Here is a 15,290-nt window from a genome sequence, read left to right as displayed (position 1 = left end):
ACTTTCTAAATGAAGTACTGAAGTTCCATTAAGAAGATATAAAAACTCGGCAAATGTAAATTATCACATTCTAAAGAAGTAATCTGAAAGATAGTCAATGATGGAAAATAGTATTCGAATTACTGTTTTAAGTGCATTCAATTTGTCTGACTATTATTATTATCACTACATTCAATATTATATTTCTGGTACAATATAGAATTCTCATCTCGAAGTATTTCAGCATTTCTCCATTCCTTTTTTCTTGATCGTTCTTGACGTTAAATATTAAGTGATCGCCAACTAGATGTTAGCAGTTCAGGAATCGACATCTGAATAACGTAAATTCTATTCAATTCATATTACCAGCAACCACAATGTCTCTGATTGTGCTCTTTCTTAATTTAAACAGCAAAAGGTTGTGAACTTTTCACAAACGCACCTGAATAGGTTGTGCAATTATTGGCATAATGATCTAATGAAACAAAGAAACAGATAACTTGTTGAAATATCTAAATGACAGGAACAGATAGTCCAGATATTCAAGCAGGCTGCCTTCTAAGTTTGGTTAAGTTGAAGTTGTAAAATTTCAATATAAACTTGAAAAACCAATGCATTGTCGCATTTTCTATATATTGACTGATAACTTGTCTTATTGACAATATTATCAATCACTTATTTCATACATTATTATTCTATAAGTGTTAGATTAGTTCCTTTCTGATAATGTTGTTTGTGTTTTATTGTCTTCTTAAGTTTCTATCTTCATTTGTTCTTTCATTCACTATGGTCGTTTTTTAATATAAACTTCGATCCTTGTGACAATTGATTGAGCTCTTTACTATATGTTGACTTATTGTATATTTGTCAATGAGTTTATTGACCAACATTTGGTTTAAATATCATACTTCTAGTAACCCTCTGGTATATTTGAAGTTTCCCCGATTTCGAATTTTCGAAATCGAATTCTTGTCAACTCATTCTTACATACAATAATATTATTGATATCACAGTATATTATCTTGCTGTTAGCTTACATTCATACATATATAAGTGAAGCGGGTGTCCATTTCATTCACCGTAATGTTTATCACAGCATATATTACTGGTGTAATGATCAGAACACTAGTTGGGGACAATCGAATGTGTTAGACACAAATTACAAACTATCTCACTAAATTCTGACAACCATACAGCAAACATTTAATTTGCAAAATAACAACCAATGGTCTCAATCTTCACTGTTCCTTCTGTAAATAATAGTTCGTCTTCTCTGATTTCATTGTTCATGCATTTTCATACCAAGTGTGTTTCGTTCTCGTTCTTTCGTCATCAATCTTCTACTGAAATACATTCAATGCCTGACCATCGCAATATACTACTTATATGGATATAAGTAGACCACACTACACTGGTAGAACCAGATCATAGCATTATCTTGTAACCCTTTTTTCCTAAGCTCTTTTTGATAAGTTTAATAAAATTAATTTCACTTTACCTAAAATCTTTTCAATTAACAACTAAAACACAAATATTGTAACCTTTAGGATTCATTCTAACTGGTCATTTTCGAAATAGATATACTTCATTAAATCATGAATATTGACTAAAGTAATGACATTTTATACTTTATATTATAATATGGAAAGAAAACAACTTCCCATCATTAACTTGACTTTTGTGTAAAAAAAAAGAAAAAAAGAGAAAAAGAAAAAAAAGAAAAAAAACATTTTTTTTTCACTTCTGTTTTAAAGAAACACAATTTAGATAAATATCATAAGATTTTCAAAAAATCTATGAAAAATCAGTGAAAAAATTGTATATATTGAATAAATTTTTATACATGCATGTCAAAATTTAAATAATCTTGAAAGAATTTAGTCAATCAATCAATCAATCATTAGTGATAGAACATTCATTATTTATTTTATAGTTGAACGCCGTTTCGTCCCACTGTGGGACTCCTCAGTGGCAGTGCTTATCCACAATCTCGCCCGTTTTCTGTTATTACTTAATTTATATGTTTTATCAGTCATTAGAATAACATATGGGATTTTAAATAGATGTCTTAGAAGCTAACCTACATAAATCTATTACTCACATTAAATGATTACCGTTTTCTTTCGTTTTTTTTTGAGGAATCATATATTTACATTCCCCCGTTGGTGTTTACTTGTATCTTTCCCTTGCTATTTTGGATTGCAATTGATCAGTCTCTTGTCGGCCATATGTGCATACTCAGCGAACCGCCTCGATATTTCCTAAAGTTACAAGCTTTATAAGCGAAGATGGATGGTGGCTAGCAGTGGAATCAAGGACGCGCGTTTCGTCCTATTTGTGATTAGTCAGCTGGATGTACTGGGTTAGAGTCCCAGGATGAACATCAACTTCGAGATGCAGGTACATCCAGCTGTAGAGTCCCAAATAGGACGAAACGCGCGTCCTTGATTCCACTGCTGGCCACAAACCATCTTTGCTTATAAATCATACATTCAGTTTCATTTATTCTAATTTATGTTATTATAAATGAGAAGAACATCTTTTAATGTTCTCATTGATGACATTAAAATCTTTCCAAAACTTTGAAAGTGTTGGTTTTATTACATTCATGTTGGAATTAAATTTATTTCATATATGCTACTTATAGATTTGTAAGTAGGATAAAGTGTATGCATGAAATATTTATTCAAGGTTGTAATGATTTTTAAAGAGACTAAAATGAATATGAGCTCAATTAGTATGATAGTATGATCTTTAATTAGTCTGATCACTTCATAATTATTAATCTTATGTAATCAAATCATTATGATACTGTGTTGAAATTGTATGAGGAATAAATCTAAATGAATCGATTTAATATAAAAATATAAATTATATTGTGGCTACGTTTGCACATTTTAAATTTAGTAGATAAGACTGGGTTTAGATATGATCAACAGTTACAAGTAGCTGTGTACCCAAATAAGAGATGATGTTTAGTTAGAAGGTGATGTTTTTTTTTTCAAGAGATCAAAGAGTGAACGAATCTAAGCTGTTTTCCAAACTTGATGAAATAATATTTTGATATTTTGATAAAATAAGGTAATTTTGTTGTATTATTTGTTTGAGTCTTCGATGTTTAGGACAGCAATCAGTTACTTATTAAGACATGTGCTTCCTGTATGGATGATATCGTTATTTGCTTAAATCATCAGCATTATCAGCAAAGATGGATGGTGGCTAGTAGTGAAATCTCGAACGCTCGTTTCATCCTATTTAGAACTTGTCAGCTGGATATACCGGCATCCTAGAGTTGATGTTCACTACGGAACTCAAACCCAGTACTGTTTGCTTCAAATGACGCCGCGATGACTGTCAGAACTCAGTAGGTAACGCGATGGTATTTGAAGCAAACAATACTTGGTTCGAGGTCTGGAATGAAAATTAACTCTGGGATAAAGATACATCCAGCTGATCACTGTCAAATAGGAAAAAACGCACGTCCTGGATTCCAAAGCTAGTTACTCTCCACCTTTTAATTATTTAATTAACAGTGAAATACTTTGTAATCATTTTATAATCATTTATATTGCATTATACTCTTGTAATTATCTTTATTTGAACAATTTACTCCCAACATTATAATAAAGTTTTGTTATATTTTTCCGTTTTTACAGATGTACAGTTTCAAATAAATTTACAACCTGGACAAGCATGGAAATTAGATGAACAATATCTATTAATGAAAATGGAAAAATTATCATCAAAAATTCAACAATTACCATTAGAAGTGGCCTTAGATATTAGATCAACAAATGGAACATATGTAAGTTAGAAACAAATAATATATAAACGAAATGACTATTTCTACAGTAATGCACAAAAACACAGGTGGGGGGGGGTCAACCAATGTATTTGAACACAAAATTACAGTGTTATTTGATAAAATATAAAAAACATATGTTCAATACTTTATTTACAAAATGACTATGAATGGTCTCAAACTTTATCATTCCTCCATTGCTACAACAATTACTCTCTATTCCCGTTCTCTTCAATGCGATCTTCCCAGCATTCTGCTACCAGGCATTCAATTTCGGACTGGTGTTACATACTACTTATGTCGACATAAGTAGCGCACACTACTACGGATCAACTTTTAATTTTGCAAAAAATTTGTCCTTTTTTATCATTCAAGCCTTAATGAATTTACTAACCTTTGATAGATAAGATATTCCTTTAAAAGGCCAAACGCTGTAGTGTCGTTCAACATGCATTTATATAATTGTTCGAGTGTAAAGTATGTAATAAAACGATCAGATTTAAGTGTAGTTTTGTTCTCTGAGCTGGATGATTGGATAGTGGAGCTTTGATTGTTCTTCTGAACAACATCATCAGCACAAAGTTCTACCTGAAGTTTGTGCTCAGAGAATAGTTTACATTTTCAACTTTGGTCAACACATGAAATGTGTCTCACCTACGACATAACTAAACTTTATTATCTTTCAATTTTAATGATTGTACACTTGTCAAATTATAAATCTAAATGGTTAATAAAATGATAGACCCTTCATTAAATAGTCATGTTCAATTATTTTTTCCGTGTACTTCATTTTCAAAGATAAATTATTTCTACTATTAACATTGAAAACTAGGAAACATTGGACAGCTTTTTAATGTCTTCTCGGAAGAACACACTCGTGACCCAATAGATTTTCAGCAGTTTAGTAGATGTTATAAGTAACTTTGAATAAACGTTACAATTTTATTGAGAACTAAGTGAATTTCGAATTTTTCTATAAGATGGTAACTATATGGTTCTAATGGATAACTACTACTACTACTTACGCCTGTTACCCCTCGTAGAGTAGAATAGGCCACACATCAGCATTCTCCATCCAACCCTGTCCTAGGCAATCCTTTCTAGTTTTTTCCATTTGTTATTCATCCTTTTCACATCTGCTTCTATTTCCCTTATACCTAAAATTACTGGATCTCATCTCTGATGGAGTTGTAGATGAATATTACTGAGAAAACCTATAGTAAGATGAAACAAATTTACAGTGCTATCTATCTTTCAATGCATATGACAACACTTATCATTCCTTGATAAATAAAACGCATTATTGGTCGATTACTTGTGAAAAAATGTTTTATTAGTTAAACAACATTGTTAAATATGAATTAAGTTCAAGTTTATATCGAACAGATTCCATAAAAATTCACTTAAAGTCCCAGAGTGAAGATCAATTCTGAGATGCAGGTACATGTAGCTGACGAGTCCTAAAAAGGACGAAAAACGCGTCCTAGATTCCATTGCTAGCCACTATCCAACATTGCTTACAAGATTTCATATAAATTTCAACAGTGATTATCTAATTAATTTCGCGGTAATTCTTAATTGAAATTCTTAATATTATAGGTGACTATCGAATTCTATTTATATTTTCTTTCATTCTACTTTATTGATTTATCAATATCCTTATTTTTTTTTCTTTAAATAATCAATAAAGATCATGTTACACATTAATCATGTACAAGTTCCTCAATCAGCAGCATGGAGTTGTCAACCAGAATCAACTTTTACAAAATTAACAAGAATTAAATGCCTTACTGGTGAACCTATTGTATTTGGTTTAGAAAAAAAAATTAATGGTAATGATGGTAAGTTCAAAACAATTGGACTTATAACAGATACCAATAATTCATTGAGTAGTGACTAGTATTATATTCATCTATTCATTTGGTGTTGATTGATATCAATCAACCAATCTTCAATATGGTTCGAAGTTGTTTGTTTATAGACTTCAGACAACTGTTCTGTAGTGGATTCGAAATTTGGATGCGTCTTGCTGATGAGTCCCGATTGGCATGTAACTTAGATCCATTGTTTTGTGCCAAATACATGAAATCATCTTACAAGATTTAAAGATTTACTAGGTATTAAATAACTTAGTATATTTGTATTATCCCAATGAGTAGAAAAATTAGATTTTCTGACGTTTCGTAATTAAGTGTAAGCCACTTCTTCAGAGAATAAATAACCAAATTAACATTAATCCAAGTTTAAAAAGTACAGTGGAACAACACGAATATTAGGTGATCAATCAAAAAACAGGTCTGAATAAATCAATGTCATGTCATTTCATTTCGGTCAAGGTGATTCATAATTATTCAAAATTATCAAATCAAAACTTTGTAACGATACCTATTTACTAGGTATTATTTTATACGTAACACAGAGTCATTTTGATATATCACTGAGACGGAAACATGGTAGTCCTCATTGATAGTTTCGTATTTGCCTAACGGTGCTTAGTTAGTATCGTACATTATGTCTATTTGAAGATGTTTGCAGTGAAAATTGTCTTCAGAATATACGAATATTTTCGTAAAGCCATCGTTCAAGTTTTGAGCTAAGTAAGTATGAGCATGGATAATATATCTAGTTCAATATTATTGTTCAATTCACTTGATGCTTTTGACTAGACCATTAAGTGACGCGTAAAAAATCCCGGAATCAAAACCCTGTGACTTGGCTAAAATACAGTATCATTTTTTCTAACATTATAATTCGTGAGGGGCCTGGCGGCTTAAGTACATTGATATGTAGTCAAAGATTTGCTTGCTGAAATAGTTATATAGAAATTATTTATATAATGAAATGATAACTCTGTCATTATCATAATGGAAGCCAATAATCGAAATGAGACCCATACTTACTTACTTACTTACGCCTGTTACTCCCAATGGAGCATAGGCCGCCGACCAGCTCTCTCGAACCCACTCTGTTCTGGGCCTTCTTTTCTAGTTCTATCCAGTTCATGCTCATTCTTCTCATATCTGTCTCTATTTCTCGGCGTAATGTGTTCTTTGGTCTTCCTCTTCTCCTTTGACCTTCAGGATTCCATATGAGGGCTTGTCTTGTGACGCAATTAGGTGATTTCCTCAAGGTGTGCCCAATCCACTTCCAGCGCTTCTTCCTGATTTTTTCCTCTTCTGGAATATGCTTTGTTGTCTCCCACAGTAACTTGTTGCTGATAGTGTCTAGCCATCTGATCTGAAATATCTTGCGTAGACAGCTGTTAATAAACACCTGTATCTTCTGTATGATGGCTTTCGTAGTTCTCCACGTCTCCGCCCCATACAGTAGAACTGTCTTGACATTTGTATTGAAAATTCTAACCTTGGTGTTAGTTGACAATTGTTTTGAGTTCCAGATGTTCTTCAGTTGTAAGTATGCTGCTCTTGCTTTGCCAATCCGCGCCCTCACATCTGCATCAGACCCACCGTGTTCATCAATGATGCTGCCCAGATATGTAAAGGTTTCCATATCCTCCAAAGCTTCTCCGTCAAGTGTAATTTGATTGGTGCATATTGTATTGTATCGGAGAGTCTTGCTTTTCCCTTTGTTTATATTGAGACCTACTGCTGCTGAGGCTGCTGCTGCACTGGTCGTTTTCTCCTGCATTTGTTGTTGCGTTTGTGATAGAAGAGCCAGATCATCCGCGAAGTCTAAGTCGTCAAGCTGCATCCTGCCTGTCCACTGTATCCCGTGATTTCCTCCAGTTGTTGACGTCTTCATGATCCAGTCGATCACCAGGAGAAAGAGAAAGGGTGAGAGTAAGCAACCTTGCCTAACATTGGTCTTTACTTCAAACGAGTCGGTGAGCTGACCTCCGTGGACGATTTGGCAGTTTAGTCCATCATAGGAGTTCCGTATGATATTGACTATCTTCTCAGGCACGCCGTAATGTCGAAGAAGCCTCCATAGTGTCGTCCTGTCCACGCTATAGAATGCCTTCTCGTAGTCAATGAAGTTGATGTAGAGTGATGAATTCCATTCGATTGATTGTTCCACAATGATACGTAGAGTTGCGATTTGATCTGTGCACGATCTATCCTTACGAAATCCAGCTTGTTGATCTCGAAGTTGGGCGTCCACGGAATCCTTCATCCTGTTTAACAATACTCTATTGAAGACTTTTCCTGGTATTGAGAGGAGAGTGATGCCCCTGTAGTTGTCGCACTTGCTGAGATCGCCTTTCTTTGGCATCTTGATCAGAAGTCCTTCTTTCCAGTCTTTTGGCACTTGTTCTTCATCCCAAATCTTACTGAAGAGGATGTGGAGTGTCATGGCAGTTGCTGCTACATTTGCTTTCAGTGCCTCTGCCGGGATGTTGTCTGGTCCCGCTGCTTCGCCGCTCTTGATTTGTCTAATGGCCATGCTGATCTCTTCAATTGTTGGTGGGCCAATATCGATTGGGAGGTCTGTGGGTGCTGCTTCGATGTTGGGTGGGTTTAGTGGAGCTGGTCGATTCAAGAGTTCTTTGAAGTGTTCTACCCACCTGTTTCGTTGTTCTTCAATGTCGGTGATTACTTTGCCTTCCTTGCTTTTCGCTGGTCTTTCTGGCTTACGGTAATTTCCAGCAAGTTTCCTTGTTGTATCATACAGTTGTCTCATGTTTCCCTCTCTTGCAGCCTTTTCCGCTGTCATCGCTAAATCTTCCACATATTTACGTTTGTCGGTTCTGATGCTCCTCTTCACTTGCTTGTTTGCCTCTGTGTATTCGGCTTGTGCCTTGGCTTTTTCCGCTCTTGTTCGGCTGATATTGATTGCTGCCTTCTTCTTCCTTCTTTCTTCAATTTTATCCAGTATACCAACAGTGATCCATTCCTTGTGATGGCGCTTCTCTTGGCCCAGAACCTCCTGACATGTTGAAACGATTGCCTCCTTGATACCTTTCCAGTTGCTCTCCATGGTCGTTCCCTCTCCATTGAGTAGATCATGAAAGGCCTCGAACCTGTTGCTGAGGGCTATGTTGAATTTGTCAGCACCTCGAAGAAAGGCAGTATTAAACTTTTGTGATGTTGTCCGCGCCGTTGTCCAGTGCTTCTTAAGTTTTAGTTTCATCTTGGCGACCAGCAAATGATGATCGGATGCTATATCAGCTCCTCTTCTGGTTCTCACATCCTCCATCGTCCTCCTGAACTTTTTATTGATGCAGATATGGTCGATTTGATTCTGTATAGTGTGATCCGGTGAAATCCAAGTGGCTTTGTGTATGTTTATGTGTGGGAATATGGTGCCCCCTATGACCAGTTTATTGAAGGCACATAGGTTTGCAAATCTCTCACCATTTCCGTTCCTTTCTCCCAGTCCATGTCGTTCCATGACGTCTTCGTATCCAGTGTTGTCCATTCCAACCTTGGTATTGAAATCTCCCATTAGAATGGTCAGGTCCTTGGTTGGGCACTTCTCGAAGATCGACTGCAGCCTATCGTAGAATTGATCTTGAGAGTCTTCATCGTAGTCGTTGGTAGGCGCATAGCATTGGATGACGTTCATTGTAATGCCCTCTCTCTTTGTTTTGAAGGAGGCTTTGATGATCCTTGGTCCATGAGATTCCCATCCAATAAGTGCATTTTGTGCTTTTCTGGACAGCATCAATGCAACTCCTTGTGTATGTGGGGCATTTTCTTCTTCATGACCGGAGTATAACAGAAGTTCTCCTGAAGACAGTCGTTGTTGTCCAACCTGCGTCCAATGTGTCTCACTGATTCCAAGCACCTCCAGGTTGTATTTTCTCATTTCTGCAGCAATTTGGAAGACTCTTCCTGTCTCCCACATTGTCCGGAGGTTCCATGTACCTATAAAGAGTATTGCTCTGGTTGTTAGAAGGTGCATCGGTCTCGTGACTTCCGAAGAATTTCGGCTTTCATCATGAGACGTCATTATTCCTTCAACTCCCAGGGCAGAGTTTGAATGGTTTGAATGATTTTTTCTGGTTAGCGTTTTTTTAGCGAGTTGATTTTCTACGGGATGGGGTCACTAACCCCATGCCCAACCCTCCTCCTTTACTCGGGCTTGGGACCGGCAGTAACCCCCAGAGGAGCTACAGGCGGAGTTAAATGAGACCTATGAACATAAGATATTCAGACTATTAAAGTCAAACAAACCATACCTGAATACATGATAAGTGAAAGTAACTGTTAAAATACTTTAAAGATTTAAGAACTGAAATGATAGTCAAAAGTTCATTTAAACATCCTGTAACTATGTATGGCATCTATGGCTATATTCTGAAAAATGATTGACAATGCATTAGCTACTGAATAGTAACAAGTAATATAGCATAATACACAAAAAAATCGAAAAGGAAGGTAATAAAGATGAAAGGCATAAGCAAAATTAACAGCAAGTGATCTACAAAAGAGATCGAATTATTGAATGTAATTTAATAAAATGCTGTTACATTAGTGAAGATAATTAGTAGGTCACCGAAAAGAGATCTCTTTACTGAACAACTTATCAATTGTATGTTTTTGATGTCCATGCATTCATGAATTTGACAATGTCATATGTTGAAAATGCTGAACGTTTGCATCTGTTACAACATAAATACTCCAGAATTGTGTTATTTGGAAACTAGAAAGGTCAAAGTGGATCGTAGTAAAGTGTTAAGTTATGGTCAATATGATAGTAAGATAATAAATCGTGTGAACAATATGCATAGTACGAGAATTTTGTCATCGTAGTTATAATAATAATAGAATGCGTGAGTATAATATGTCATAAGAGAACTCTGATCAAAGTAATTATGATAAGAAAGAATTCACATGAATTGGGAAAATGAATTTATAGATTAAGAAAGATGTCAGCGCGAAAGGGATTGAAAGAGGGGAGTTAAGAAGTTTATTATACCTAGTATAGGTCTCTAATGATCTAGTCGTGCACCAAGGTAAAAATAGAGACTGGATATACATCTTGTCGATACATATGTTTAGTTTTCTGGAGTTGATCCTGATGTCTTCAGCTATGTAGAGCAGCTAAAATCTAGCTCCTTTAGATAGACGTTTTGTAACCTGATATAAAACAGAGAAAGCTTTATCTATTTTAATACGATGTTCACTATCTACCAAGTGAGAAAGGATGGCTCTGTTAGTAGATTTCGTGACTCCTTTGGCCAACCATCTTGATACGTGTTCACGAAAATGTAGGGATAAATCTTTTTGAGTATGGCTTATGTATCGAATGTAACATAACAAGTTGTCAGAGAAAAATCATTCGTTATTTGTAACCAAATGACACGCTTATACAACATACTACTTAACACAAAAATAAGATTGATTTAATATGTAAAATGGATTATGTTACAGTACACAATATAGAAATAATCAAGAAAAGTTCTTAGCCCTGTCTTGTTCGATTCGGAAACAGTATTTGTAAATGTATAGCCTGTGAAAAATAAATAATAATACATCAATATATAAATACATTTTGCATGATTAATCAATGGATTTAGGTATCTTATAAGATTTTGAGTCTGTAGATGTTAGAAAACAGTGATATACTTATTAAAAAAATGACATTCTACTAATCGATCATTCACGTACCTGGAAAGCATCATTGATGAACAAGAAGGATCTGATGCAGACTTAAGGGCGAGGATTGGCAAAGCAAGGACCGCATTTCTACAATTGAAGAACATATGAAACTCAAAACAACTGTCAAATAATTTCAAAGTGAGAATCTTCAATACGAACGTCAAAACAGTCCTACTGAACGGAACTGAAACTTGAAGAACTACTACATCCATCGTCAAGAAGGTAAAGTATTTATAAAGAGTTGTTTATGCAAGATACTAAACATTCACTGGCCGTATACTATCAGCAACAGTGTTTTATGGAAGAGGACAAACCAGCTTCCAACTGAAAAGGAAATTAGGAAAAGACGTTAGAAGTGGGTCGGACATACATTAAGGAAATCACAAAACTGCATCACGAGACAATCCCTAACTTGGGATCCTGAAGGGGGGCGGAAAAGAGAAAGACCAAAGAACACATTACGTCAGGAAATAGAAGTAGATATGAAAAGGATGAATAACAACTGGAAAGGATTGCCCAGTATAGGGTTGGATGGAGAAAACTGGTGTGCGGCCTATGCTCGAGGTGTAACAGGCGTAAGTACGTACTAATAGATCGGTGATAATTTTATGTGGTGATGTTTCATACAAACCAGAATGAATCAGAGTAGTCAGAGTTAAGATTTAAATTTAAGACAGGCCTATCCAGATTTTCGAATTTTGTAGTGTACATCATAGTATGATCTTAGCTAGAGAACCATTGAAAATCCATTTATACATGTCAACGGTGGTTAACTCACATCCATCCAGCATAGTTGTTCATTACCGCTAACTGACTACTGTTAAACATGTAAACAATTAAATACTCACTTGTTAGTCTAAAGGTTAGTCAGTAGCCGTAATATGTGTAGGTTCTGAATTCAATTCCACAACGAGGTCACAAATACACACTTCTGAATAGTTCTATACTATGACACAACAGCTATTCGGTGCCTTTTCATTTTCAGTGAATGTTTAACTAAGGTCATTTAATGATTTAATCCATCAATTCAGCGATCTCCACAAACCACGTACAGTAGTTAATAATGCAAAGTAATCATTTGGAAACCCAATATAGAATCATAAAAAATGTAGACTGGTAAAAGTAATAAAGGTAAAAATGGATAATTGTCATTAAATAATGAATTCATTTAAATTATAATGATGGAAATAGAAGAACAACCAAGGAAATTATATCTTTACGTAATTTATTATCTAATATCGTAACAGTTGAATTCACGAGCCAATCCAAGCTAGACCCTCATTGAAAACCTGGATCCACCAGACGGCTGTTTTGTCCTAGTACAGAACTCATCAACAATGTTCACTCACGATCTCGCACTTGCGACACGAACCCAGGACATTCAGCCTCCAGCATGAACACTTAACCACCATGGATTGATCACTGGATGGTGATCAATGTCATGCGTGTCAAGTCCATCTTAATGCTGATCGCATGCTATCGATCAAGTTGCGATGTGGCCACTAGTCTAGGTGGCTCGACATTGCGTTCACTATGTTGAGATAAGATGGTGGTTGGAGGTGGTCAACAGGATTACATCTCGGTCCTACAGGAGGTCGGTCGCGGCCCGAACAGCTCAGTGGTAACATCTCTGACTATGAGGTTGAGTGACACGGGATCGAGTCCGTCAGGGAGCACCAGTTCCCTCAAGATTACAGGTACACCTTACTGACGAGTGCCAAGTAGCACGAAATCCGGATCCAGGGTTTCCTGTTGACCACCTTCAACCACCATCTTATCTCAACATAGTGCACGCAGTGTCGAGCCACCTAGACTAGTGGCCACATTGCAACTTGATCGATAGCATCCCATCCGCACTAAGACGGACTTGACACGCATGACGAATGCCAAGTAGCACGAAACCCGAGTCCAGGGTTTCCTGTTGACCACCTCCAACCACCATCTTGTGAACACTTAACCTCCAGACTACTAAGCCGCCACTCAGTTGTGTTGATACTTAACTTCAATGCGTCCATAATCTACTACTGAATTTATTTTCTCATTTCCAATTATCTTTAACTAAAATGAACCATCTTTTTCTTTTTTCTCAATCTATTTAGTTACAGACTCAGGTTTAAATAAATTATCATTACAAGATCCTTCATCAATTATTGATGGACAACATACATTTTTTGAAGTATATCCAGGTAAAACAATATCACAATTTGTACCACCATGTCCTAAAATTATCAGATTCTGTGATAAAACAATAGGTCTATTAAAATTACCAAAAAATCATGGTTCTGATAGAGATTTTTATATACGTTATCCACGTCTTATTATTCGTATTGTAATTGCATCACCATATTTAAAACCAGATTTATTAGATACAATTAAAACACGTCGTGATTTAAAATATAATGATGATTATCAATACTACTACTATTATAACAATTTCAGTAGTAATAATTCATTGGAAAAAAGTTATATGAATGATTCATCAGTTTCATTACATCATCATCGTCGACGACGTCAAACAGTAAATGATAATAAAATTAATGAAAAATTACAAGAATATATGCCAAAATTTGTTTTCATATTAACGAGCTTAAAACGTAAATCCATTGATGGTTAGTTGAATTGATTTTTTAACTGATAACTATTCATATTCAAGTATTTCATTATCATTTCTTGATTAATATGAATGATTTATGTAATAGGAAGATATGATGGTGGTTGGAGGTGGTCAACAGGAAACCCTGGACAAAGGTTTCGTGCTACTTGGCACTCGTCAGCAAGGTGTACCTGCATTCTTGAGGGAACTGGTGCTCCCTGGTGCTCCCGTGTCACTCAGCTTCACAGTCAGATACGTTACCACCGAGCCATTCGGGCCATGACCGACCTCCTGTAGGACTGAGATGAAATCACAATTGATTGATCACTAGGTGGTGATCGATAGCATCGATAGGATTCGATCAGCACTAAGACGGACTTGACAAGCACGACATTGATCAACACCCAGTGATCAATCAATTGTAATAGGAAGATACACGTTTCTGATTGCATTCAGTAATAAATAGGAAACCATATAAGCAGAATACAGTACACAATAGTTCGACCCCCTAGTTTACTTAACTGTGATAAAATATTGCTCTTCAAGCATGAGATTAAGTAATTGATCATGGATGTCTATTAGTTGCTAAGCGTATACCGTAGAACTTAATCGTTAGTAATGAAGAGGTAAGAGTTAGTTTTTAAGGTAGATATGGACAGTCAATTGATAAGCTTAGTAGTGTAGTGTAGGATGCACACACATACTGGGATAGGAGTGGTTTGGAAGAAAACTTGGGACGACGAAATGGAGAAATTGTTTTCATACATTATGTTATTGATCGATGTTAAAAATTGTATGGGAAAATATAGAATAATAAGGTGCAAGCAACTCCACTACCGTGAGATTAGTTCAAGAATGTTAATAGAAATGAATTACACTAAGTTTCAGACATGGAGTAGCGTTCATTTCTTCTTCCTCTTCCTTCCAACCTAGAGCTCTGTGACAGTCAAGAACTAGGAGCTTCTTTTTAAAAATCAGACATGAATTGATCATTCATCGAATCTGTTTCGTATAGTAGTTTATCAGATTAGCCAACATTTATGCAATTTCTGAGTGATTACGTGAAAGTTACTTTGAAAACGTTTAGTTATGTCAGAGAAACCCGTTTGTACAGTTTAACATGACTTCTCATCATTATACTGTGGTTGCTGTTCAATTTATTTATATAGGTAAACCCTGTGTCAAGGATTGGGAAGCATGTGATTCAGAAGTTTGTATACCAAAACGTTTATGGTGTGATGACATAATTAATTGTCCTCAGTGGCAAGATGAAGGAGGTCACTGTACACGTTCAAGTAAGCTACATCTATTTACTTATCTGTATACATCTGAAAACCATATTATTTTGTGT

The 15,290-nt window shown here is 35.6% G+C and overlaps 1 protein-coding gene across 1 annotated transcript in view; it reads left to right on the top strand.

Moving 5' to 3' along the window:
• The window catches only part of Smp_153440 (neuropilin (nrp) and tolloid (tll)-like), a gene marked incomplete at both ends in the record, with an annotated part of 54,443 nt that overhangs the window by 26,020 nt on the left and 13,133 nt on the right, over nt 1–15,290 (top strand). Inside the window, 4 exons of the mRNA XM_018797626.1 lie at nt 3,636–3,784; nt 5,472–5,622; nt 13,446–13,955; nt 15,109–15,234. Of these exons, the coding sequence (XP_018652649.1) occupies nt 3,636–3,784; nt 5,472–5,622; nt 13,446–13,955; nt 15,109–15,234 (936 nt within the window). The remainder of the gene's footprint in view (nt 1–3,635; nt 3,785–5,471; nt 5,623–13,445; nt 13,956–15,108; nt 15,235–15,290) is intronic.

Source organism: Schistosoma mansoni, chromosome 5 (assembly GCF_000237925.1).
Source record: "Schistosoma mansoni strain Puerto Rico chromosome 5, complete genome".
Lineage (NCBI taxonomy): Eukaryota > Metazoa > Platyhelminthes > Trematoda > Strigeidida > Schistosomatidae > Schistosoma > Schistosoma mansoni.
This window is presented reverse-complemented; position numbering and strand designations above follow the sequence as displayed.